Here is a 25,960-nt window from a genome sequence, read left to right as displayed (position 1 = left end):
TACCTAAAGTTTGGGATGAAGACAGGAAATGTACTGGCTTTTTACTTAATAAATAAATTTTTAATGAAGCATGTGTAGCAATGTGGAGGGGAAATTTCCAGCTGGCTTTACCCTGACCACATCAATTCAACTCCTACTTTGTCAGAAACAAAATATTTTCATCTTAAAACAAAATTAATTGTGCCAGTTGTCAAGAAACACGGATATTTGTGTGCATAGATTTGCAAAGTCAAATGAGAATGAGGAGCCTGGATGTGTGTGAACTTAGAATAACTATGTTTTAATAGATTGTTTTTCAGGCATTCTCTATCTCACTAGCAATATCAAAATAAGGATGGAGTCAAAATAATTGAGATCAGCATACTTTATACTGAAGGAAAATAGCTTTTTATGACCCATAGAATTAATCTGTGGGTTTTATTGCCACAACTCTTCCAGAACATTGTGTTTCCTCAAACCTAGATTAAACATTTATTCATGTATAAAATAATTTTTACAATTCCATTCTATCTGCAGGATAAAAAACTACCACAGTTACAACCTTTATGGTTTAGGCCATCAAGCAATCACTAATTCAGTAATTCCAGGAGTTATGAGAGAGTGAACTTAGTTTAGGGACACATTACTCCACAATTATGGGCAATGCAACTTCACAGGCTTTTCTCTTTGGTGTCACAATATATAATTAGGGACCACATAGCACCATTATAAATGTGTACACCTAGAGGGTTTTGGGTTATTTTTTCCTTCTTCTTTTCATGGACAATGTAGTGTATAGAGTGTATGGATATATTACAAGTATTTATGACAGGAATAGCAAATAGCAGATCTTACCTGAGTACTGGAATATGTTGCCCAGGTACTTTGTGGAGTCTGTCTTAGGGAGATTCAGAAACCATCCAGATGTGGACCTGGGAAATTGGCTTTAGGTACCAGAGATGGAGTGGACAAAGAGACCTCTAGAGATCCCTTCCAACCTCACCCATCCTGTGATTCTGTCACACAAATAGTGCAGTAATTCTAATTTCTGAAATTCTAACTAGTGGTGACAATGACTTCTTTTCTCCTCTACAGCTGTTTCCTTCAAGCCTCGCTCTACCAAACTTCTGCTTCCCACAGGTTTAGTTGAGGTATTGATTTATTTTTGCCATGTAAAAAAAATCACCTTGAAAGGACTCAGAAGATCCAGGGCTATATTTATGGTTGGAAACAGTTTGGTTTTGTTTTCCAGTGAGACTTAGAGATGTTGGGCCTAATGAAAAGAAGCAATGGTATTTAAATGTAACTGGTTTTAAATGTGCGTTTTCAGGGTGCGCAATGACTTTGACGTGCTCACAAACCGCCTGATTGGCAGCCACGGCTACTGCACTCAGGTGAGTTCAGGGGCCAGCCTGGGGATGTGCTGGGCCTCTGCTGTGAGCTGACCTCCTGGAAGAGATGCCATTTCTTACTCTGAAGTCATGGAGTCGTGGAATCACAGAATGGTTTGGGTTGGAAGAGACCTCAAAGTTCATCTTGTTCCAGCCCTTCCAACCTCCCGCTATCCCAGCTTGCCCCAAGCCCCATCCAGCCTGTTCTTGAACATCTGCAGGGATGAGGAGTTGTTTGGGTTTCACTTTAACTGGGCAGAAACACTAATTAATGTAGTGGTTTTAGTTCACTAATTTGGAAAATTTTTTGTTGTGAGGTAGGATTAGGAGGAAGGCAAAATATGCTTAACTTTAAATGGTAGAAAGAGAAAACTTTGTTACTAGAAACTAGAACAAAAAAGCTTAGAATAAAACTTTAGACCACTTTTCTTCCTTTCACACACTTCTCTCACACTGAAAATGTATAGAAAACAACTTCATTAGTTTACTATTTTTAAAATACTTTTTCACTAATTTGCTAATTTCTAATTACTAATTACTTGACCTTATGACTTAATACATGCTTTGCCCATTTTCCTCCTAATTAATTTTTATCTTACAGCTTTTATCACACAGGACAGGAGTCCACATCCTCTCAGGGCAACCTGTGCCAGGGCCTCACCACCCTCACAGTAAAGAATTTCTTCCTAATTTCAGCTAAACCTCCACTCCTTCAGCTGAATCCATTCCCTCTTGTCCATCACTCCATGCCCTTGTGAAAAGTCCCTCTCCAGCTGTTTTGCAGCCCCTTTAGCTATGGGAAGGCTGCTATAGAATCTCCACCAATTTCCTTTTGGTTTTTTTTCCCTTGTCCCCATAACATCAAGCACCATCATCCTTTATTGTTTTTCCTCGTGTTTTGGCACATTGTTGTCTTTGCTTTCAGAATTTCTGCTTTCTCAGGCTGCTTTTCTGCTCTGCACGTGCCTCTACCTGTGTGTCCATGTCCTCACACTCCTCTCTTCTGCCTCTTTGGGACTCCTTGGTTGATTTCAGGGCTGAGATATCCCTGAGTTCCTCCCTGCCCTCTCAGAAAGGTGCCTGAGGTTCCTACAGCTCCTCAGTAATTCCAGGATCCTGTCTGTTGCCCTTCTGGCTGCCAAAGACAAGCTTCATGTTCTTCTCTTGTTGCTTAGAGGACTTTTGTACTGTGACCACCCAATGGTTCCTCAAGAAGGTGGCAGAACGTCAGTGATGGTGAATAAGAAGTGCTAAAAATATCAGTAAAAGCCTATAAACTCTGGGGAAATCCTTCAGGAGAAACACAGAGCTGTAATTGTGTGCAGAATTTTTAAAACCAGTTCCAACCTGGCCATACCAGAGTTATTCATGTCTTTGGGCATGGTAGTTTGCAGTATTTTTTCTGGAAGCTTTCTCTTTGTTATTTCCCCTCCTGTTTCTAGCCATATGTTATTTATTAACAGTGAGCTGGTTCACTGCTGCAGCACAGTCTGCTCTTAGCTCTGCTTTCATGCACCCCAGCTGGGATGTTAGCTGAGAAAAATATCCCATATCTCTGTTTTTGAACTTCATGCACACTCACATGTGCAAATGCCACCCATCCTCTCACATGTGTTTAGCCTCTGACACACCCTTACTTCAACTGGAGAGGAAATAATCAGCAATCATCCCTAGGAAATATCAATATCTTATTGACCTGGGTTCATATGGGTAAATTTCTTACTGAAGAAGACTTCAGCCAGAAATAATCAATGAGAAAGAATCATGATTTGACAAATCTTGTCCAACATACAAAATACATCACTAAGCACGTACAGAAATGTCATGTAGTACTGTACAGGCTTTGAGTGTATATCCTTCGTGCTGTGCTTTTCATTATGGAGAAGCAAGGACACCAAAATGTTTTCATTAAAAAAAACCCAAAACAACAAAAAAATCACTTTTAGGAGATGTTTGAGAGTTGGATGTGAGAGTAAATGAATTATCAGCAGTTTGCCTCCAGAAGGATGAAAATTGAAAACTCCTCCATTTGGACTTCAGCAAATCTCAATACCTTCTCTCACAGCATCCTTTTGGACAAAGAGTTCAACCCACAGCTGGAAAATGTTCTTCCCCAGAGGGTGCTGGGCACTGGCCAGGCTCCCCAGGGAATGGGCACAGCCCCAAGGCTGCCAGAGCTCCAAGGGAATTTAGACAATGTTCTCAGGGATGCTCAGGGTGGGATTGTTGGGGTGTCTGTGCAGGGCCAGGAGCTGAGCTGGATGATCCCTGTAGTTCCCTTCCAGCACAGGATATTCTGTGATTTTATAATTTCCCCATTTTACTTTGGGAGACTTTGAACAAAATACCTGGAATCTTTTTATAAGCAATTTTAACCCTAACCACAAACCTAAAGCCACTACATAAATTAGGGATCATGTACATGAGTAATTTTATCAATTCTGAATCAGTCTTGTGCTGATTAACTACTGTTTGGTTTTTCTTTCTTTTTTTTTTTTTTGTTTTCCTTTATTTCTTTATTTTAAACATGTCCCAAACAGGAATTGGTGAACTTGCTTTTGACTGGCAAAGCTGTGTCCAATGTTTTCAACAATGTGATAGAGCTGGACTCTGGGAATGGCAATATCACCATTTTGAAAGGCATCACGAGTCGCAGTGATATTGGTTTGCTGTCCCTGTTTGAGCACTATGATGTCTGTCAGGTATGCTTTCCATTCTCCTGGTTTGACTATAAAGAAAACAATTACTTTTAAAATTAGCTTGGAGTAAATAAAGCAGCAAAGAAATTATTGGTTTGGTTCAGTTTATCTTTTCTGTGCTGTAGTGGTGGTTCTATTACCAGTAAATAAAATTACAGACAGTTAAAATAGCTGCTACTGCCATGAGATTTTTCCCTTTAAGTGCTTTTGATAGTCATATTTTAATTGTAGTCATCATGAAAATTAAAAGATTAAAACTTTCAAAGGAGTGACAGGGATGATTTAGCTCAGGAAAAACCTGTGTAAGGATTTCACTAGTTCTCTATCAACAGGAGAAGGAGGATGGCAGGATGGACACCTTTCCTAAAGACATGTTCTGTCCTAAACAGCCAATCTTGTGTTTGATGCAGGAATATTATTTAAAAATCTCTTACTTTTGTTAGATACTTGTAGCAGTCCCACCTGTATTTGCAGCAGCAGCAGCACCTCTGTAAAAGTTTGAAAGTGATTGCCAAAGGATTTGTTTGTACTGATCTGACATAAATGTGCTACTGAAAACAAAGTTTGATTTAATTCCTTTCCATATGGTGAAGTTAGCTACATTCTCCTGCTACTGGCAAATTGCAACTTTTATTATTTTTAATTAACACAATAGTTTACATTATTCACAGATTGCAAAAGGCTTGAATTCAGTCAAGACATCATACCCAAATCAGATTAGTTCAGAACAGAGTGGACTAAAAATAAATAAGCTTCTGTGTCTAGTTCACGCTTCTTTTTCTTTTCTATAAACAATGTGACATTTAAACCCTCTAAAATGGTTATGCACCACTCCAGCAGTTTTTCCATTCTCCAGTGAGGAAAATGACTCGGGAGTAGCAAAATGGTAAATGAGGTCAGGGCAGGTAAGAGCTATTTCTTACCCCCCTGCCCCCTAAAAATAAAATAAGTTACCCAGAGATTCAGACCATTTTCCACTTATTCTGCAAATTATATGGTAGAGGGGATCTGTTCCTACTGCTGGGCTCTTGCATGGGAGCTGGACTCATGAGCAGGGATCTGTTTTTACAAGCCAGTGACTTAATCAGTTACAGAAACTCCAGTAGACATAGTTTCCTTTTTTTTTTTTTTTTTTTTAGGAGTCTACACTAGTTGGGCATCTGCTGCAAATTGTCCTGGTTTTTATTAAGAACATCTGGGTGTTCCCTGCATTTCAGTTCAGAGGCAATGTCTGCTTAGGACTGGGACAAAAGTCAGATTTTGGTCGATTTTGGCCCAAAACTGGGGAGTCTCCACTGTGGCTTCAGCTTGAGGGGCCAGATTCTGCTTCCTATTATAAAATTTAGAACAGTTCAGGAAAAAGAAATGTCAGTGGCAGTTTGCAGAGGTGGAACTGAGAATAGAATTTGTCTTTCAAAGTGACTCTTTTATTCCTCTCAGCATCCAGTTACAGTGTGGATCTGAGGCTGGTAACTGAGCCCAGCCATGGAAAAGGACTGTCATTTTTGGTTGGGTTTATTTTTTGTTTCCAGCAGTAAGAAAATCCTGAACGTGCTATATGGTGAATCATAGACACTGGAGTCAGAAATCTCCCTTTAGGTCACATCCAGCCAGTCTCTCAGGGGATAACTCAGGATATTTTTGTGTCCTGTTATATAGCAGGGTTTCTTTTAAAAATCTGTATCCATGAAGTTCCTGCCTTTTTGTTCAGATGGCCATTTCTTCATTGATTTTAGTGCATATAACTGTGATCTTACAGTTTTTCTCATCCATCTCTACTCCAAAACGTGAATAAATGCAAATAAAGATTTGCAGGTCCTTGTGAATTCGGAGATTTACTATCTCCTACACAGCCTGTGTTTGGAAATACTATTAATAAATCAGACTCTTCATTTACTTAGTTTCCTTTAATTATAATTTCACTCATAATCCAACCTGTCCCCTGAACAATTCATCCCCATCCGCTGGGCATTTGCAGCTGATGTAACAGTGCCTCCCTTTTTTATCAGCACATCCTGTCCAAAGCTTGTTTTTATTTCCCTGCTCTAGACTTGTTCCAACTTACCAACACATTTAGGACAGGATATTCAAGATTCCAGGCTAGATGCAGTCAATCCACATGGAGGAAGATTTGTCTACCCTTTTCTTTTTCCAATTTGTGGAGTATTTTTGTGTAATCCACAATTCCCTTGGCATGGCTTCTGGGTTACAGATATTGGGAGGGCACGTGAATTAATCCTCAAACTCCAACAGTGGCAAATCCAAAGAAAATGATCCATCCCTTTTCTCCCAGTGATTTCTTGGAGAATCAATCCCTCTGTTCCCCATCCATTCATCCCCTCCAGTGGATCCTGTGTTATCTTTGCTGATGAGAAAAACGTGTGCCCCGGGTCATTTGTCTGGAATTGTTAATGTTCAATCATCACTCTCAGCCCTGACATATCACCAAACTCCCTGGAGTTTTTGCAGTGTAATTACTTGCTGCAAATTGTTTCCCAGTGACAGATGGATCCATTCCATCTGTTTCATGTGCAAACGTTTAGTTTCACAGTGAGATTCTAGATTTTAATGGGGGAAAAAAGCTAAAAGTCCAATTCTGCTACTTTTCAGTAGGCAAGTTAACACATCTTTGGGTTTCTTTTCTTTGTGCTAATCCTGTATTTAAGCAATATCAATTCCATGTGATCTTACACATTTAACTTAGAAGCCCAAATTTTAGAGATTTTAGGTTTCCTGGTATTTATTTAGAGTATGTCAAGCAGTACAAACATTTCCACATGAAATTGCTGGGGGTTTCCTCTGTCTGCTGAGCTGCAGGATTGAGCAGTTCAGTCTCAGGGAAGCTGAGTGGTTTCTGAGCAGGGACAAGACCTTGGAGAAAAGGATGAGGCACAGGAGTGGGCTGGACCAATTTTAGCACTCCTGGGTGAGAAAATCCCTGTGTTTGGGTCAGAGCCTTTGGCCTAAATGCCACATTAAAACTGCAGGTGAAAAGACTTAGAATGATGAAATTCTTTCTTTCAGAATGTCTTGAGATGGTAAAAGTAGGAAGAGATGGAAACAGAGGCTTCTCCTGTTTATGCCAGGTCATTAAATAAAGGGAAAAATAATATGCATTCTCAGGTAATAAATTTAACAGATTATTATCATTCATAACTTGCTAATTCTTTAATAATATTAATAACCAATTAACAAACACCACAGTGCTAATTAACATGAATAATGATGATAATAATAACAATAATATTTAGCATTTACATGCCATTTCCTGTTAGCAGATCTGTGCTTGGCAAGAGTTATAAGTGTCATTTCCACTTTACACAGAGGGGTAATAGGTAAAAAAAAATCAAAGTGCTTATCCCAGTAAGTCACCCAGTAAGCTCCTGGCTGAACTGGGATGAGTAGAGGTCTGAATCTCTCATTTTAAAGGCAGTGTGGTGCTGGCTGGTGAGTCTCACCATCCTTCTGAAATGTTTTTTTGAAACTGCTTTAGGTATGTGCTGTTGTATGTGAAGAAATGGAAATATTCAAAGTTATTTGTTCTCTTTTGAGCCTTCTCTCTGATTTGTCTTTGTTTTCACCAATTCTCTCCTGCTTTAAGCAGTCCTGTCAGTTAAACCTCCTGTTGTCTGACCTCCCAAATTCACCCTACTCTGATTCCTGACTGTCCCAGCCCTTGCCTGAGCTGCCAGCCCTTCAAGGGACCTGGTGCTTTTTAGTTTTTGCTTCTCTGATAATGGAGAGGGCATTGACAAAGAAGCTACGCACATTTCCCCTATTTCTTCTCAGAAAGACAGAGCAAAGCAACAGAAACAAACAGAATTTATTCATTAAAATTCCACAGATGGGAAATATTATCTTTGGTCCTTTTGAAGAAACCCCTCTGTGCCATGCAAGGCCCACGTGAACGATGAAATTCAGCACACATGCTCTGTCTCCTGGCACCTCACCTGTGGTTTTGCCCTGTGGAGTTTCCCTCCTATAACCTTCTTCCCAGGGAAATGTGGCCCCTAAACAATCTCTTTACCCCATCAGATGGGCTGGATTCAAGTCAGGCCATTGGTGGGGTTGTGGAGGGGAAAGTTTAGAAAGAAGGTTTTAACCACCCCGTTTGGGAAACCAACCACAAAAACACACAAGTGCAAAATGGAAACTGGTTGTGGCTTCAAATTTCCATTTATTTTTCAGGAATAGGGGTAAATGTTGTGCCCTGTAGGTGCAGCAAAGGAAGCTGCTACTTCTGTAAAACTTTAGTGAGCATCACTGTGGGCTGAAACACGGAGTACATTCAAATTTGACTAAAACAAGGCTGACAAAGCATTGGCCTTTGAGAAAGTCTGTTCTTCATTCCTTGTTTTTACATCTCCCTTTCTAGCCTGGAACTGAAATTTTCTTTAATGAAGTCCTATTGTTCTCTGACTTATGGCCAGTTATTTTCCCAGAGGCCAGTCACTGTTGCTGGGGTATTGGCATTGCTTCCCTGTCAACATCCTTCCAAATGAAATAGAATCACAGATTTTTTTATCCAAGACAATAAGGATAACAAAGCCCACATGTTTAGAAGAGCTCTGCATGCTTTGCAAACAGGTAAAGCAGAAAATGATAAGTCAGATATTTTCCACGTGTCTCTCTAGATTATAAACACCTGCATTTGGATCTGCATTTATTCCATCTCACTTAAGGTGTTTTTTTAGGCTGAAAATGCTTCAGGTAAGAGTTCAGCCAACTCCCTGCATCTCTGGTGAATGGGATGGTCTAAATTTCTGGCAATTCTCATCTCTTGTTTATTTGAATTTATAGCCAAAGTCCAAGGGTTAGCCTGCATTAGAGGGCCAAGAAATAAATGCAGAAGTGTTCTGCCTGCCCTGTCCTTGTCATTGCAGTGATGTAACTCCCTAAGTGGGCTATAAACTTTGTGTGTAGTGAGGAAATGGCAAAATGCTGAAATCTGAGTGAGGATCTGAATCTCCCTCAAAATGTCTTCATTTTTTGGGGCATTCCAGAAGAGCATCTGAGTGGGACAGGGATAAAGAAAAGATCTTGAGACCTGAGGTCTGTTTTCCTCTTTCTTTCCACACCTTCTGCCTTTTACACCATGGCAGTATAAGGGAACTTTAATCAGAAGCCAGTGCTTTCCAGGAGTTTCTTCTTTGCTTTGGGAGTCCTAGGATTTAACACACATCTCTTTCTGTTCTTCTTCAGTCATGTCCTTTTTTTCCCTTCTCAGTTTATTATAAGAAAGATTTCCTTTTAAAAAAAAAAAAAAAACAAACTCCAAAGCTGCAGAGAAATTACCTAAGGCTCCAGGGTAGCAGTATTTTTTGCTATTATTTTATAAATCTATGGCTAAAAACTCTTCAATTTCTGTCTCACTTGGCATAGTGCATACTCTGAATGTCAGATCTCATAAGCATTAATTTTATTGTTCTCAATCTGATTGAAATCAGGTATTTTGCAATGGCAGTAGCTTTACCCTCACAATGTCCCTTAATTATGTGCAAATACAGCAGTGGTGTGGCTGCCCTGGTGTTTCAGGGGTGCTGGTGGGATGGGTGACCTGGGTCACTGGGGTCACTGCTCCCCCAAGGGCTGCTGAAAACGTGTCTGATTTTACACCTCTGACACTTCACTCTCAACACCCCTGGAACATTGTTCAATATTCATCCAGAAAAGGTCATTGCAGAAGTGGGGAATAAAACACTGACAGAACAAACAATGGGCTGTTGCCTGTAACTCTGAAAGATTTGTGTAATTATCCTTTTGCCTGTCAATCCTGCTGAATTTGGTACTACCAGAAATTCCTCAATTTGACAGAGCCCAGCCCTTTAGAGAACCACTACACACTGTGATTACTTCTCAAATCAACATCTCTAGCAGCTGTATTCACAGAAAGAAACATAAAGCAAGGAATGATTGATTATAACTAGAAAAGTGTTGGATCCCAGAAGCCTGGGAATTTTGAGCTTTCTGTGCTTTCCGGCACTGACCCCCAGGAGAACACTGCTTTTGACCTGAGGCCTTGGAGAAGGCTTCCAAATTTGAGTGATGGAGTTAAAGTCATGGGCGTATAGTTGGAATAGGAGTATGTGCTTTCACATGGTTAAGGGTTTTAAATTTTTTTATTTTTTTTTTTAATACAGTAATAGGTAGGGAACAAGATGGAGGATTTTGTGTGTTGTTTCCTTTCTGTGTTCTTCCTTCTTCTTCATGGTTTCAGGCAGTAGTTTCTGGTTGGACAGTGCTGCACTGAGGGTCACAGGAGTTTGGTTATTGGGTCAAAAGTATAAATAATGTAGGTGTTAGCTCTTTAGTGGACTGATTATCTTTAAAAGACCTTGTAGCTAGCTGGATTCAACTCCATTTTGCTCACTTTTAGCTGTTACCCAGAAGTGCTGCAGAACTCTCTATACTTAAATAAGATTTAATAAACAACCAATCCCAAACATGAGAAATTCGTCTCCTTCATATTTTTAATCCTGGCTCTGAGTGAAGACAGAAGAAAATGATGACAAGCCACTACCTAAGTGGTGCAGATACCACCCTAACAGAAAAGGAATAGCAAAGTCCTACAAACAAGGAGGTGAAATTATGTTAAGTGCTAAAACTGCCATCACATTGGCCATATCCAGTTATCCTGCTTGGTTTTGGTATCACATTCTCTCTTTTGTTTCTTTTGGAACACACTTGGCAAAAGATGGCCTTGTTCAAGGGATAAATTAAAGCTGAATGGTGAGGTACCATCCACTCACTCTGGCAGATCTGTTGGAATAATTCTCCAGCAATAAATACTTGTCTGTAGGTTGAATTTCACCATTGTGTGAACACATACAGATGTCAGATGGAGAATGAGCCCTTTGAAGGTGCTTGCTTTTGAAAAGTTGATGTTTCCCAAAGATCAGCACAGTATCCCTGAAATTTATGAGCATTCTTGAGGGCTTTGTAAGGGAGAGGAAGAGGGTTAGGGAAGTCTCCATAGGAATTGTATACATGCAGTACAAAAGGACACCTCATTCATTCCCCCCATACTGCCCTTTTGCCTGAAAATGATTAATGAGCCTGCTGGAAAACCAGTACTTGAATAGTGACAAAAACACAGCCATTGAGCTCTTATCAAAAATAATATTTTGTAGAAAGGATACAAGTCAGATATCCCTGATTTGCCTTTGGAACTTGGCCCTACAGATGTAGGGAAGACACAGGAAAGAAGGGGTCTCTGTCAGCCCTGTTCTCTTCAGGCTCTTGTGGATGACACGTTCTCCTGAGTTTGAGGGGTTCCTGAACAATCAGAACCCCAGAGCTGTTCATGCCTGTTCTTCCCTCTTCTTTTCCCAAGTTTTATTCCAGGTTTATCCAGTATTACTACCACCAACCAGGCTGGTCAGGCAGCTGAGGAAGCACTCAGTTCAACTCAGAACCAGTTAAGTGAGGACATAATTCTGTGTATGGGGAAGGTCTGGAGAGTCAGTCCTGTGAGGAGCTGCTGAGGGAGCTGGGGGTGTTTAGGCTGGAGAAAAGGAGGCTCAGGGATGACTTCACTGCTCTCTACAATTCCCTGGAGTTCTCCTCCCCTGCAGGAGGGTGCAGTGAGGTGAGGCAACAAGGGACAGGACCAGAGGAAACAGCCTCAACTCCACCAGGGGAGGTTCAGGCAGGACATCAGCAGGAATTTCTTCACTGGAAGTGTGGTCAGATGTTGGAATGGGCTGCCCAGGGAGGTTGTGGAGTCCTCATTCCTGGGAGTATTGAAGAAACCACTGGATGTGGCACTCAGTGCTCTGGTCTGGTTGCCAAGGTGATGTTCAGTCAGGGGTTGGGCTCGATGGTCCTGGAGGTCTTGTCCAGCCTAAATGACTCAGTGATTCTACTCCACACAAAAACTGCTTGGAGAAGCAGCCAAAGGAATCCTCACAGTGAGGATTGTCCTTACCTTGTCAGCAGCATGGTTCCATTTTATATTTTGTACAAAATATGTTTTGCATCTTGGTGTCAAAGGCAGCAGCTAATCCTCAGCTGGTTAAATCGATGTGACCAAAACAAAGTCTTCTACTTTTTTTCTGGGACAGCAGGATTTGAGCTACAATATTTTTAGACTCTCTTAGTTGTCTCAAAGTTCATGCCCTCGCTGCTTTCTGCAAAGATTGTAATTGAAAACTGTACACATTTTTGGAGAATGTTCCTGCAGCCCTCAATCAAAGCTGAACAGTTTGTCCTGGCTTCAGGGGAAGGTTCATGTGAGTGAGAGCTGGAGTGGACATGGCTTTGAAAGTTCTCTATCTCTCTAATCTTTGTCAAATGTTGTTTGATGAAGCTGGGAAGTTGCTTTTGCAGACAAACGTAGGAAGAACACATTTTTGGGAGACTGGCTGTTCCTTTTGGCTTTGACTTATCTGCATATTAAAATATGCATATTGGTGAGACGGAATCTTTTCATCTGTGTCCCTCTAATTTGCCATCTTTTGTTGAAACCGCGTATTTTCTTTTTTGATAACTCCTGTTACGAGTATTATTGGAAGCTTGTAAAAAATTCTTTACTTCCAAGCCAAGAATTTACATAAAAAGCAAGACTGTTGTATAAAAGGCTGTTTTAAATAGATATTAACAAAGTAATGAGTCAGGGAACAGTTACTTAATTAGCTGGAGACTTGTTATCTAACTTCAGAAGAAATCAGAAGGCAGCTGAATTTGCACTCGTAACACTTCAGATATAAATTCCAAATGTCCATCAAGATGAAAACACAAACTCCTTATCACTTAGGGTGCTGGTTAGAGTTTTAATTGCAACAGAATTAATGTTGGCTTCTGCCTCTTGGCTTTTGCCATTTGCCCCTGGGCTCAGGGCGAAGAATTGAGGACTGCACTGTAGCAACTGCATCCACAAATCTATATCTAGAAATCATGTGTAAGAATTTTTCTGTTAACATTTCATCAGTTTCCACTAGGGATTTTTCACTGAAAAAGTCCTGAAAACAAAAGGGCTGAAAGCAAAATGATTTCACTGAAAGCAAAATGTTTAATTTCAGTTTCCCTAAGCAGTTTCTCCAAGGTCCAAAACCCAGCTGCAGTGCTGCTGGTATCCCCTTCCTCCATCCCTTATAAATTAAATCTCTTGAGTATGCTGGTTTAAAACATCTATGATTGAATATGAAAGGTTTTATGCACTTTCTTGGAGAATATTCAGGTTATTTATAAATACACTTTCAAAAGAAGGACAAAGGCTTAGAAAAAGCTATCGCTGAAGTTTTATTTTTACATGAACATATTTCATTTTTAAGAACAACGAAGCAAAACAAATGGATCTGTTATTAGTTTCTTCTACAGATGAAAATACATGTTTGGACTGTGAAATAGAAGGTGATAAAGTGAAGGGAATATATATCACTTTCTTTGCTCAACAAAAGATTTTGGGCTCAGTTGAGTTGCCTGGGCAGGGATGTCTCAGGGCACTTGAGGTCCTGTGAGTCTCTTACCTGGTTTCCAGTCACTGTTGAATGACAGCACAGCCTCCCATCGATGCCATGTTGTATTCCTGTGGTTTTACAGCTGTTGCAGAGGACATGGTTCCTGTTGGTTCAGCTCATCTGGGATCTGATCTTTTAGCTGTAAGGGCACTACAGCTGCACTTCATTACCTGCCATAGCTCAAGGCCTAATATTTGCTTTATATGCTCCGTGGTTTACTGGTCTGCTTCATCCACAGTCTCTAATGAGCCTTCATTAGTGTTTGTAGACTAGAATAAATAAATGATCTTACAAATTTTATGCTTTCCACAATGAACTGCTTCTCCCCCCAGCCCCAGTGATGGTCTGCTATTTTTGTATTTTTCTCTAGGTTGGTTGTTACTTGAAGACTCCCAAGTACCCAATTTGGCTGGTCTGCAGTGAAAGCCACTTCAGTGTGCTCTTTTGTTTGGAAAAGGATTTGCTCAGTGACTGGAAGACAGGAAGGAGGTTTGATCTCTATTACTACGATGGCTTGGCCAACCAGGATGAAGAGATACGGCTGACAGTGGGTATGAGCAGCTCCCTGACTCTGCTTTTCACCTCTGGGGGGGCAGAAAGGAGGATCTAATTATACAAACAGTGATGGTTGCAGGCAGTGAACGTTAATTTGTGTGCTGTTGCCTAATTTCCATAATTAGTTTTGGTGATTAATTATATTTTGCAAGGAAGTTTTGAGGATGAGCTCTTGAAAGGGTTAACAGTGAGCATGTGTCACTTTATACACCCTGGCAAATCTTCCATTTATACACACTGGCACTGATTCCCAAGGAACAGCTTGTGATCTCTGGCTTATTCATACTCCCAGGATTATAATATATATATCTATATTTTTTTATATATATATATAAAATATATATATTTCACTATTCCCATTCTCCTTCACATCATCTCACATCGTTTCTACAGGCAGGAAGTGCAGGTCTCCAGTTCCTCACCCTAAATGCCTGTAGGAAAATGAGCAGAGAGCATAAGGAAACATGAAGTCCTTACTTCCAAGGCAAGAAAATGCCAGTAATCTGCTAAAAAAGTTTAGTCTCTTACCTGCCTGAAAGCACAAGCCTTCAAAAAGTCTTCCAGCTTGTCACCCTCCTTCTTTCAGGAAACCATGCCAAATTACACAGCTGCTTTTACAGTAAAAACTTCTTCAACTGGAAGGCATTTGGATGAGTATTCTGATCCTTAGAAAGCACCTACTTCAACACATTCTCCACCACTAAATCCCTGGTTGCTAATAATATCCTACTCACCTTTTGTTTTCTTTCCTTTGGTACATTTACACAATCTTGTCTGTGATTCTTTGATAACCAAATTCCTTCTCAATCTTAAGGAGCCACTCTACTGTAGTCTGCTCTTTAGAAATAACTTGTCTTTATTCCTTGTTTGTACCAACATCCAGGGTTTTGCACAGCATGGGTGTTGTATGTTCTGCTGAGTCCATGTGGCAAAGTTATTTCTGTGCTGGGAGTGCTGGGGGTTTGAGCTCCTCACGAGATTTGGTAGTGAGTTCAGTCAACTTTCTGCCTGTTGTTTACCCTCTTATTTTAAAGAAAATCCCTTTCATTCTATTGTAGGGGTCACATGACATATTAGCTCCAAAAATGATCAATTTTTACAGGACTATGGTTGCCAGCTGGTTCCCACACCCCAGATAAAAGTGACAGGAATGATACAGCTCAGCACAGGACTAGAAACAAGTTTTTTCTGTTGTGTTGTACTACACAACATCTGGTCCAAAGCAGGTATCTTAATGTGTCTTTCCATCACCAGGAATGTTTCCAAAATCAAGAGCTGCCAAACCCTCTAAGATCCCTGGATGAGAAATTCCCTGGAGCACGTATACATTTTTCCCTTTACTGTCCAACCTGCCATGGCATTTTTTTATGTTTCTCCTCAAAGCTGAAATGTGCCTGGAGTTGTAGATATCTCTTTGTTGTGGCCATAGCCCCTTCCAGGGATGTGTCCCAGTAAATCCTTTGTTATCTGTGAAATTCTGCAAAAGGCAGTAAAAATGCAAATATTTTCATCATTCCACAAAAGCACTGGCCTGGTTCTGGCTGTGCAGTAATCCCTTGCTAGGTCTGGAGAAAATGTAATTACTTTACATCCAAAAAGGTAACTCTGGCCAAACATCTAAACCCAGCAGACAGGAGCAGATGGAAATATCAGAATGCTAAATATTGCTGGCATTTCCCTTGTGGAGATCCCAACAAAAGGTGATGTTCAGGCAGCATCAGCTGGAGATGCAGCATGAGGAGCTGGCTGCTGCCCCAGCCACATCTCCCTGCTCCTGGGTAGCAAAGCTTTACTTGAGCAAGAAGTTGAATTCCTTGAAATGGGAATCTTGATTATAATTAGGTAAAATTACCATCAAGGTCACATTTCAGGAAATATTGAAGAAATTGTGCTGGGGAAGAAAGGTAAAAAAGACAGAAGAGTAGAATTCTATTTTGGGAGTAGCAGCAATTGCTACTTTATATTGAGAATTCGCTCTGCTTCCCACACTTAACCATTTGGCAAAATGTAGACAAGAGATATAAAGTTCTTTCATAGAAGTAGGTTAATGACATCAACATACCATCATAAAGAGAGGAAAATAATAATAAATCTGTCCATTGGGGTAGAAATTTTGGATAAGCAGAGAAGAGCTGTAACAGTGTTGGCACTCAGTTTCTCACATAATTAAGGGTAGAATATACATATTCCTTTTCATTTACTCTTTGATACACCTTTATGATACTTTTTTCCTGTTTCTTTGTATGGAAACACCCCATTTAAACCTTTTGATTGGAAGAATTCAAGTCTAAAAATGACAAAATTCATCAAAGTTGGCCATGAGTGGGAAAGGCAGCCACACCTGCCTGACCTGCTACCAGGGCTATGGTCAGGACAGTGGCTTAGTTTGCACCAGGAGAGGTTTAGAGAAAAATTTCTTCACAGAAGGGGTTGTCAGTCACTGGAACAGGTTGTCCAGGGCAGTGGTAGAGTCACCATTCCAGCAAGTGTTCAAAAAACCTGTATTTGTGGCACCTGGGGACAGGGTTTGATAGTGAACATGGTGGTGGTGCTCGATTTATGGTTAGACTTGATGATCTTAGAGGTTTCAACTTTTATTATTCTAAAATTCCATGTTACAAACTCTTCAAAATGATGATAAAAAAAGGCTTTTTTAAACTTCAAAGATTCCTGTATGCCTGTAAGTTCCTGAGGATCTAGAGGAAAACCACCAGTACTTTATGTACTTCTAAATATTGTCTGTTTTCCTCCACCCCAACCCTTGCATTCACCCAGAGTTTTCTGCATGTGTTTGTACCCATCAGATCAACACACAAGGGAGAGCCAGGTCCTTTCTGTGACAGATCTGAGCCTGGCAGCTGGCAATGGTCAGGACAATCCCCTCCCATCCTGTCTACACCATTCTCACTGAAGCAGACCCAAATCCTACACCCTGCCTTGGCATCCTGCAGCCAATCCATTGGCTGGGCAACAGAAAAGAAGAAAGAGAAAAAAACAAAAAAAACCTGCTCTGCTGCAGTTTAAATGTTTGACTCCAAAACAGGAAACAGCTGAGCAGACTGACATCCAAGCTGGTGGCAGGATGTTTTGTCCCTGGGAAGGTCAGCTCTACTTTCACTGTTGACAGATGCTGTGTCTGAGACAGTGACCTCTCTGTTTTCCCTGGAGAGCTGCAGTGGCCTCTCCATCCCAAAGGAATGCTCATCAGGAGAGGCTCCCTGATATCCCACACTGCAGCATCTTCTCCTGTCTCTGCACTGCTTGCTGAGCAGTAAAGGGACAATCTTTGCCAGGCTGGAATAGTCCTAACCCAGTTCAAACTGGGCTTGGGGTTTCCTATTCAAGTGTAACACCACCAGTGTCCTTAGGGTTTGAGTAACAGAAGTTACTCAGTAATTGCAACATCAATTGTGAAATAAAAGCCTCATGGCAGCCCTGCAGCACATTATTTCATTTTCTGATCTGTGGTTTTCCTTGAAACCATTTCTGTAGGAGCAATCTAACCTGGCTCAGGCCTGGTGGCCAGTGGTGGATGTGGCATGGTTGGGCTCAAACCATCTGAGATTTCTGTATGGAGAGAAAATTCCCCAGCCACTAACAAAGTCTGTTTTGTCTCTGCAGATACAACTCAGGTGTGCCCTGAAAATAAAGAAAATGATCTTACTCCTCCACTTGAGCACTGTATTAGGACAAAGTAAGTGAAATTGCAGTTTTTCATACAGTTACATTCTGTTGTTGATACAAGTAATCTATGTGAGGCTGGAGTGTTTAAAAAAAATATTTCAGCAAGTAAAGCTGAAAAATTAATGCTTAGAAATCAGAAAGGATCTGAATGGGCCAGGCTGTGATAATATGCTTTACACATTTAATCGTGAATTATTATAATTAATCTTGAACTGTCCAAGGTGTTCATTCTTAGAGGAGCCTTCACTACATCACCAAGAAATGACTGAGCCAAATTCAGTCTGGGAGCACAGCTTGGTTTCAACAGATCTAAATTTAGATTCCCAAACGTGCTTGATTGCAGAGATACAATGAGATAAGGAGACAATTTATTCCATTTTCATCAGTCTTTTCTGAAGAACAAATGGGAGACCTGAGTGTTATTTTCAATGCATGAAGCCCCATAGAAGAGTCTCAGTTTTCTCCAGCTGTCTGTGGACAGCACAGAGTTTGTCAGGACCACAAAACACCAGGATTTGTGCAGTCCTTCGTGCCAGGCCTTAGCTCAAATTCTCTCCTTACATACAAGGCTAATTCCTGTCATGTTGGGATTTTCATGGCCATTTTGAAGCCTATATAAGCAGTTCATCCAAATACTGAAGTTAATGGGAACATTTTCAGCTTAGTGAGACATGAAAGAAGCAAAATGGAGAAATTTAACTGGGCAGAAAATTCAGCTTTATATCAATTATCAATTTTCAAGGAAGTGACTATCTGAGTATCTCTGGAACAAGAAGTGAAAGCCTCATTGTCAGAGACCATAATCTTTGTTAAATCAGCAAGCCAGGCAGCTTCGGGTTTCTCTGAATTTGCTCTGTAAAAAAAAAACCCAGCAGAAAATAAATAAATAAGGACAGTGGCTGCCAGTGTGTTGATCAGAAAATCACTGAAATGTAGAAGAGGCATCCTGCAAAGTGACAGCAGTGACATCAGTCCAGCCTTCCTGCACATACAGATTTTATTGGTTCTTCATTTCCAGTGACATACAAGCATGACTTCAAACTGAAATAAATAATGTATAACCTCAGAAAGCCCCATGGGGAGAATAATGCATGCAACTACTTAAAGTCTTAGAATATCTTCCATTGCTGGCATTGTGTCAGTTATACAGTGTTGGTGGTGCTGCTGTTTATTTTAAGTTCCCTGCTTTCATATGCTGGAGAGGTAAATTACCAGCAAATTCCAGTGTCAGTTTATTTTGTTTGTAGGATTCTCAGCACTGTCTGATTTACCCTGGGCAGGCTGGCTCCTTGTTTTCAGTGTTCTCCCTTTGCTTTGAGGATATTTATTTAAGCATGGCCTTGCTGCAAAAGGTTTTTCATGATAAATTTTTCCTTTTAGCTTTAAGAACTTTTTCATCCAACTATGGAACAGCATGTAAGGAAAAGTAAAAACCAACCCAAGTAACTAAAATTTTAGCAATTTCAGGGATTAAAAAAACCCCCGTTTTTATCATACAATTGTGGAAAACTCTCCTAAACTAATTTTTAATAAAGCAAAGAGCTGTCATTTATTTTGATGAAGAATTCATGATGAAGCTCCATATCTCTCATCAAAAAATGCAGGAAAATTTCTCATGCAAAGTGGAGAATCCCACAGTCGGGGCAATCAGACCTGAGACAATTAACTATTATTAATTTGCTTTATTGTTAATGGAGAGTTTTCCTCCCATTCACACATCTCAGTTCTGGTTTAATCCATGACAAACCCATTATTACAGCAATACCTGAGCATCACCATCCTGTAACACACTGAGTTCTGTGCCTCACATCTGCCTGCTCTTTGTTCTCTTACCCTCTCCTAAAGGGAAAACTGCACTGCTAATAGCCTGGCTTTGCATTTAGTTTTTAATAATAATCATAAACATTATTTTCATTAATATTATTATTATTATCAGAAGAGAAGAGTTGTTTTGCTTCTGCAGGAGGAGGAGGCTCATGTTTTCAGTCCCTGTTGTATAAAACATCAGAAGTTCAGTTCTGAGTTTAAAGCAGGGAACCCTTCAGCTGGCTCTGGAATGACCAGTCACCACCAGCTACCAGTGTGACCTGCAGGCCCCCCAAAAAAGGACAAGTTAAAGTGCTTTTCTTGTGGCTCTCAGCCCCAGACATCTGTGGCAGCAGTGGGATTCTGGCCCAGGGATGTCTGGAATGTGCATCCCTGGCTTGTTTTGGAGATGCCGTGCAGACAACTGATCCTGTTCTTCCCTGAGGAATACTCTTATATCACAGTCCTGATCCTCAGCATTGGAGGAAATAACATCTGTTAGCTCTGCCTGAGGGGAACCAAACCCTGATCTGCTGTTATAACCTGAATTTAGCAGTAGTTTTTATTAACCCTCTGTGGTAGTGGGGCTGTGGAATCCACGAGTTCACCTGTTGGCTGTGAAGTGAAACACCCAAAGGGAATTTGGTGGATGAGAGAAGATCAGAGCCTGGGCATTTCAGCTTGAATTATCGATGTGCTCCCAAACAATACCAGGTTATCAGCACAGGAGATGCTCACTGAGTGCTATTCCAGACTGAGCATTGTTCCTCTCCAGTTCCCGTTAACTGCATGACCCTTGGGTGAGGTTGTGCTTGAAGCAGGTGGGTCAAATGTAGTTTTTTCCTTTTGCTAATCTGATAAATTATAATTGGATCAGCAGCTAGCAAATGCCTCGTGTTTGAATTACACTGTGGCAGGATAGTTTGGGGAAGTGATCACCTGCATTGTCCAGGAAGTTTTGTATCTGTTTGTAAATAAAAGACTTTTTCAGCATCTGTGAGTGAGATTCCTGACTCTTTGACACCTTTTCTTGTGCAGATGCAAGAGGGGGAAAAAGTTTTGGACCTGTCTCATAGAAGCAAACAGCCAAAGGCTGCATTTTGGTCTAAAAAAATGGTTCGAAAATAAACCCAGGAGATGAGACTTGTTCTGAAAGTAACCTTCAGTCCTGCTTCAAAAATTATGTTCTGTTTAAGTTCTTTATGGAAAGGCTGTTTTAAAAAAGGCCAATTCCTCACTGCACAGTGGTTAACAACAGCTTTACCAACAGCAGAAATTGTGTCAGCAATGTGAGTAATTCCACAGGGCACACTGCAGGCTCATTTGGTGTCTTTTGGCCTCTGTGGATCCCTCTCAAAGCCTTAACCACCCTGGTGAGATAGAAAGTGGCACCTTGGGAAGATTGTACTCAAAGATAAGGGATGATTTGAAGGCATTACCTGAAAAATCCAGTGGGGATAGACTTGATGATCCTAGAGGTTTCAACTTTTATTATTCTAAAATTCTACGTTACAAACCCTTCAAAATTATGATCAAAAAGGCTCTTGTAAACTTAAAAGATTCCTGTGTGCCTGTAAGTTCCTGAGGATCTAGAGGGAAACCACCAGTACGTTGTGGTTTTCCACAAAGGTGGCAGTTGTTTTTTCCATTTGGTTGTTTAAGGGTGACATTCTGAACTTCTGTCAGGGACAGCTCTCAGCTCTGGCAAATGCCAGACTTAGGCTGAATAACCCCAGATGAAACAAATTCTGCTTTTAATTTAAGATTTGGGGCATCTCTGCTGAGTATTCCTGCTGAGTGTTCCTGGGATGGAGACAATCTCTCTGAATTTTTTTGATTTTCATTTTCTCAGCAAAGTAAAAATGCAGAAGGAAAAATTTCACAACAGCCATCAGATGTCACTTCCTTTGAGACATTGCCCTGAAGACTGCAAGAATTCAGCTTTTGGTTTTGTTTTACACTTAATTGCCTTGCTCAGCACAAGGACTGAGCTGCCATACCCTTGCTGACACATCCTGTCCTCGGTGACAGAAAGAATGTGGCACTGGCACCTCAGTGTTCCCCTCACCCCCTCACCAATATCTTACTACTCTGAGACTGATTTCCAGAATAGATAGAAGTACTCTGCACTGGGAATGCAGCAGTTTAGTTCCCAGAAAATGTGGACCATGACCTTGCAGATGAGAAAAGGCACAGCCAAGGGTGAATTCGTGCCATGAGGGGTGAGTTGATTCACTCCAAGGAGGTGACTGGAGAGCATCATCCTGCTTTCTCCAGGTTTTGGGTCAGATCTCTGTCTTTTACCATGGTTTGCAGACACATTCAGGATTGATGCCTCCTTTGCATCCAGTCACACTCCTGAGGTGGGCAGCTGAGCTGTGGCAGCCAGTGCAGAGCCAGGAATGGAAAACATGGAAGGTTCCAGACTCACTGGAAACGCTGTTCTGAGTGTACATCTTCAGTGTCATTCTGAAGGAGCAATGAGGGCAGAGAAAAGCAGAACCTCAGCACAGGAAAAGCAAAACATCACCATTAAAGGGAGCCATGGGATGCTTGGAGGAGCCAAGGTCAGGAGCAAAGATGGGATCATTGGGATGAGCCAGGCACAGGATCTCAGAGTCAGAGAATTCCTAATCAGAGCTGAACAGGAGAGTGCAGATTGCATGCTGACAGCTGAGAGTATTTTGGTTATTTAGGGTTAATTCTTGTACCCATCTTGGGCATTCCCTAGTTATTCTGTCCAATATGAAGATCTGTGTTGTGAATCAGCTGCTGCTGAGGACTCTCTGTTGCCCAGAGAGGCTGGAGGAAGGGTCAGGACAGAGATCTGCCACCTTGGCACCAAAATCAGGGGGTACAATCCCCTCACTTCTGCTCCATTCCCTTTGGGATGTGATAAGTTACCCCAAACAAGTCCATCCCAATCTCTCTGGGGTTCCTTGGCTGGTTCAGGGCTCTGGGTTTGCCTTTCCAGTGATGAACTGATTTATGTAAATGATTTCATTTCTAGGTGGCAAGGAGCTGTCATCGACTGGAACGGCACAGAACCCATCTTGTGACTGCTCTGACCTGCACTTTATTTGGGAAGACCAAAAGGAAATGACTGAATGAGCACATTTCTATTCCCACCAATACAGGAAATGGGGCAGTTTGAGATGAGGAAGAATGACAAGGTTTACAGGCTGGCAGAGTTTCACCTCAGTCACCTCGTGCTTCAGATATTTTGCTTTTAATATAAACAGCACTGACGTAAATTCCTTGTCACTGCCTTCAGCATAAAGCTCCTGAGGGCAGCCTGGGTTCCCACCACCAAATCAAGGTTGCAGATGAAGCAGTGAAGTCATCAATGTCCCCTTGAGGTCTCCTTCTGGATCCACTCTGCATCCTGCAATTGTTTGGAAGCATCTGATGGGAGATGCTGAACCCAGATTTCTCTCACTTTACAGCCTTCTCTGTCCTGCCTTGTTCTTCCTTGAAAAAACTCCAGTGCCACTATAAAACATTATCCAAGGAACATATATTCACCTCCTTACCTGCTATTAGCAAGCCTAAATAGGTTGGTGACCATCTGGGCTTTCCAGGAAAATCCTGGCCTATTCCAAGTTCTTGTTGTGTCCTAAACTTGCAGTAAGGATTGTGGTTTGTGTTACCAAAATAATGCCATTAGTATGTTCCTAGTACTGGGTGCAGCTGGTGTGTAACAGTGCCTCATGCTGATATAGCTCGTTTTTCTTTCTGGTAAGAGGCAGCTGTATCAGCATCTTTACATTTGTGCCCTTATTTCTACACGAGGGTTTATTCACACCCAAGTGACAGATCTGTGATTTGCTTCTTCATAACTACAAGAAAACAGAAATCAGAAAGAGAAAACAGAAGAGTTTTTTGAAATTCAGTTGTTGCCTATCTGTGATAGGTCCCAGTTTCCATGGTTAAATAAAATGCATGTGTTGGAATGAGGAACTGTGGAGATGGATACTGAGGTACTGAAGCCACAGTTTGTACTCTGATTAACTCTGTTTTAGCTACACTTTACCAAAATTGGAGCAAGTTACTGTGCAGAAGGTTGGAAAAAAAATGCCCTGTGAAAAACAGGCAGATAAGTGGTGTTTGTAGAGGTATTCCTCTCTCTTGAGATTGAGTGTTTCATAGGAGTTCAATAAAGGACTTTTACTTTCTGATGTTTATCGAACCTTCTTCCTACTCAGTGTGGAAACTCCTCTGGGTCCTGAAAAATGAGTGCAAAATCAATTTCCAGCAAAAATTCAGTGTTGTTCTGGGTGTAGGTGAAAATAATGTCTGTGTTTGCAAACTGACTGTGCAAATGAAGATCTCAGGGAATTATTACTGGAATTAGATTTGAAAACCAACCTGAATATAAGTTACAAAGGAGCACCAGAAAGGTTTAGATGGCCTTTGCACGAAAATCTGCCTCCCCCTTTGCTTCCCATTCACATCAAACTGTCATAGAATCGCAGGATGGTTTGGGTTGGAAGGAAAATTAAAGACAGGGACACCTCCCACTATTCCAGGTTGCTCCAAGCCCTGTCCAGCCTGGCCTTGGACACTTCCAGGGATCCAGGGGCAGCCACAGCTGCTCTGGGTAACCTGTGCCAGGGTCTCCTCACCCTCACAGGGAGAAATTCCTTCCTAATATCCAATCTAAACCTGCCCACTTTCAGTTTAAAGCCATTATATGCAGTAAAGCATCTCAGGGTTGTAGTTATTTATTTTTATTTATTTCAGTGTCATAAAATCTGTTTGGTTTAGATTAGATAGAGAAACTTATCACTTTGTGAGATCCAGATCTCCCAAAGAGATTCAGCCTCTGAGACATCATCAGCATCAGATCCATGCTCAATCCTGCTGACTGTGCCATCCCTGTGTATTTAGGGATGTGTTTGTGCTGTCAGCTGCAGGTAGATTCAATAATGTCTTTAAGATACCTCAGCTTGAGCTTTCAGTGTTTCTGGGAAGTCCCAAACAGCCAAAGATCCCAGATGTAAAACCTTTTTCCCCTCTTGAAATGTGTATATTCTGTAGTCCACGCTTCGTTTCATGGAACAAATGCAGCTTGATTTTCCCACCTGCCTCACAGGGCATCCATAATATAAAATTTTTAGGGGACAGAAAATACCGTGGAGATGACAAACGTTGGAAGATTTTTGGAACCAAAAAACTCCTTTCTGGTTTTTCCAGTCTAGTAAACCCACACCATCTGTTTCAAAGCTTTAAACTGTGTCAGACTGGAGATAACCTCCCTGTCCCTGCCAGCAGAGCAGCACAGAGAAGGGCAGGAGGGAGCTGCTATGGGAGAGGCCAGGTTTGATCTGACTGAAATCTGCATGTCTGCAGTGCAGAGGAGCTCAGATCTGTTCTCTGTCCAGAGGAGGGGACATTCCAGGGTGTGGTTTAGCTTTGCCTTAGGTTGAGAAGGGTTGTTCCTATAAAGGGAGCCCAAGAGGATTGTCTCCAGTGGATCGCACCCATGAAGATGTAAAGATTTTTAGGGTATGGGAAAGAGGGTAGACTGGCTGGGAATTATTTATGGGTTCTTGTAGAGGGTAAACAGAGATGAGAACAGGCCCTGAACTCTGTCCCTCTTTCCAAAACAGACTCCAAGGAACTTTGAGGCTCCTTCATCACTGGTTATGGACAATATTGCTGTGAAAACAGATTTTTCTTACCAATTATCTGTCATTGTGTCCTTGGATATTTGTTTGCAAAGTCCACTGCCCACCTGGCAGTGAATTAACTCCAGATTCCCCCATGCCCTCACTCACAAAGGAGTTAAAAAAGAACCTGAACCACCTCCCCAAATCACCAGGTGGGCAGGGCAGCTCAGCACTGCTGAGCTCCTTCCACCAGCCTTGCTCCTGGAAGCTGAGAGCTGCAGGTTCCTTCCCCAGGGCTCACCAGGCAAAAAGGAATGGCTGCTTGGAAGGAATCTGCAACCAGAACATTGATTTAGATCGAAATATTCTCAAAAAATAATGCCAGAGCATGACCTGGTCGCTGCCTGCATCAAGGCTTGCATGTTTTTATTCAATGTAAAGCATCAGAAATTATTCCCCTTAAGACATTACAGGGCTTTTGGGGTCAATCCCACAAGGCAATGCAAAATATTATGTGGTAGTGCAAAAAAAATCTGTGTAGAAACACATCCTGTGCTCAACATACATCCAATCTTTTAAAATTATATTTTCCTCTTCATGGTTTCTTTTTTGTTGTTGTTGTTTTTATTTTCATTTCCCAAATAATGTGACTTCCTGAACTGAACAAAGCAGTGATCATTTGATAATTGAGCTTTAAAAGACACCAGTGATGCTGGCACTTAGGCCTGCATGGCGTCTTCATTTCATTCTCTTTTCTTGTATAAAAATTGAATAAA

The 25,960-nt window shown here is 41.2% G+C and overlaps 1 protein-coding gene across 4 annotated transcripts in view; it reads left to right on the top strand.

The window, feature by feature from the left end:
* Positions 1-23,750, top strand: part of MINDY4 (MINDY lysine 48 deubiquitinase 4) — a 70,004-nt gene extending 46,254 nt beyond the window's left edge. For 3 of the 4 annotated variants that reach the window (XM_014873725.2, XM_088154982.1, XM_088155051.1), the window contains exons 14-18: positions 1,310-1,373; positions 3,911-4,072; positions 13,898-14,078; positions 17,704-17,776; positions 22,583-23,750. In XM_014873725.2, the coding sequence (XP_014729211.2) occupies positions 1,310-1,373; positions 3,911-4,072; positions 13,898-14,078; positions 17,704-17,776; positions 22,583-22,631 (529 nt within the window). In that variant the 3' untranslated portion in view covers positions 22,632-23,750. Of the gene's footprint in view, positions 1-1,309; positions 1,374-3,910; positions 4,073-7,093; positions 7,214-13,897; positions 14,079-17,703; positions 17,777-22,582 lie in introns of those variants that run through there. The other variant, XM_088155168.1, reaches the window with a different exon arrangement.
* Positions 23,751-25,960: the final 2,210 nt, after the last annotated feature.

The sequence above is a fragment of the Sturnus vulgaris genome, chromosome 1 (assembly GCF_052056855.1).
Source record: "Sturnus vulgaris isolate bStuVul1 chromosome 1, bStuVul1.hap1, whole genome shotgun sequence".
Taxonomy (NCBI): domain Eukaryota; kingdom Metazoa; phylum Chordata; class Aves; order Passeriformes; family Sturnidae; genus Sturnus; species Sturnus vulgaris.
This window is presented reverse-complemented; position numbering and strand designations above follow the sequence as displayed.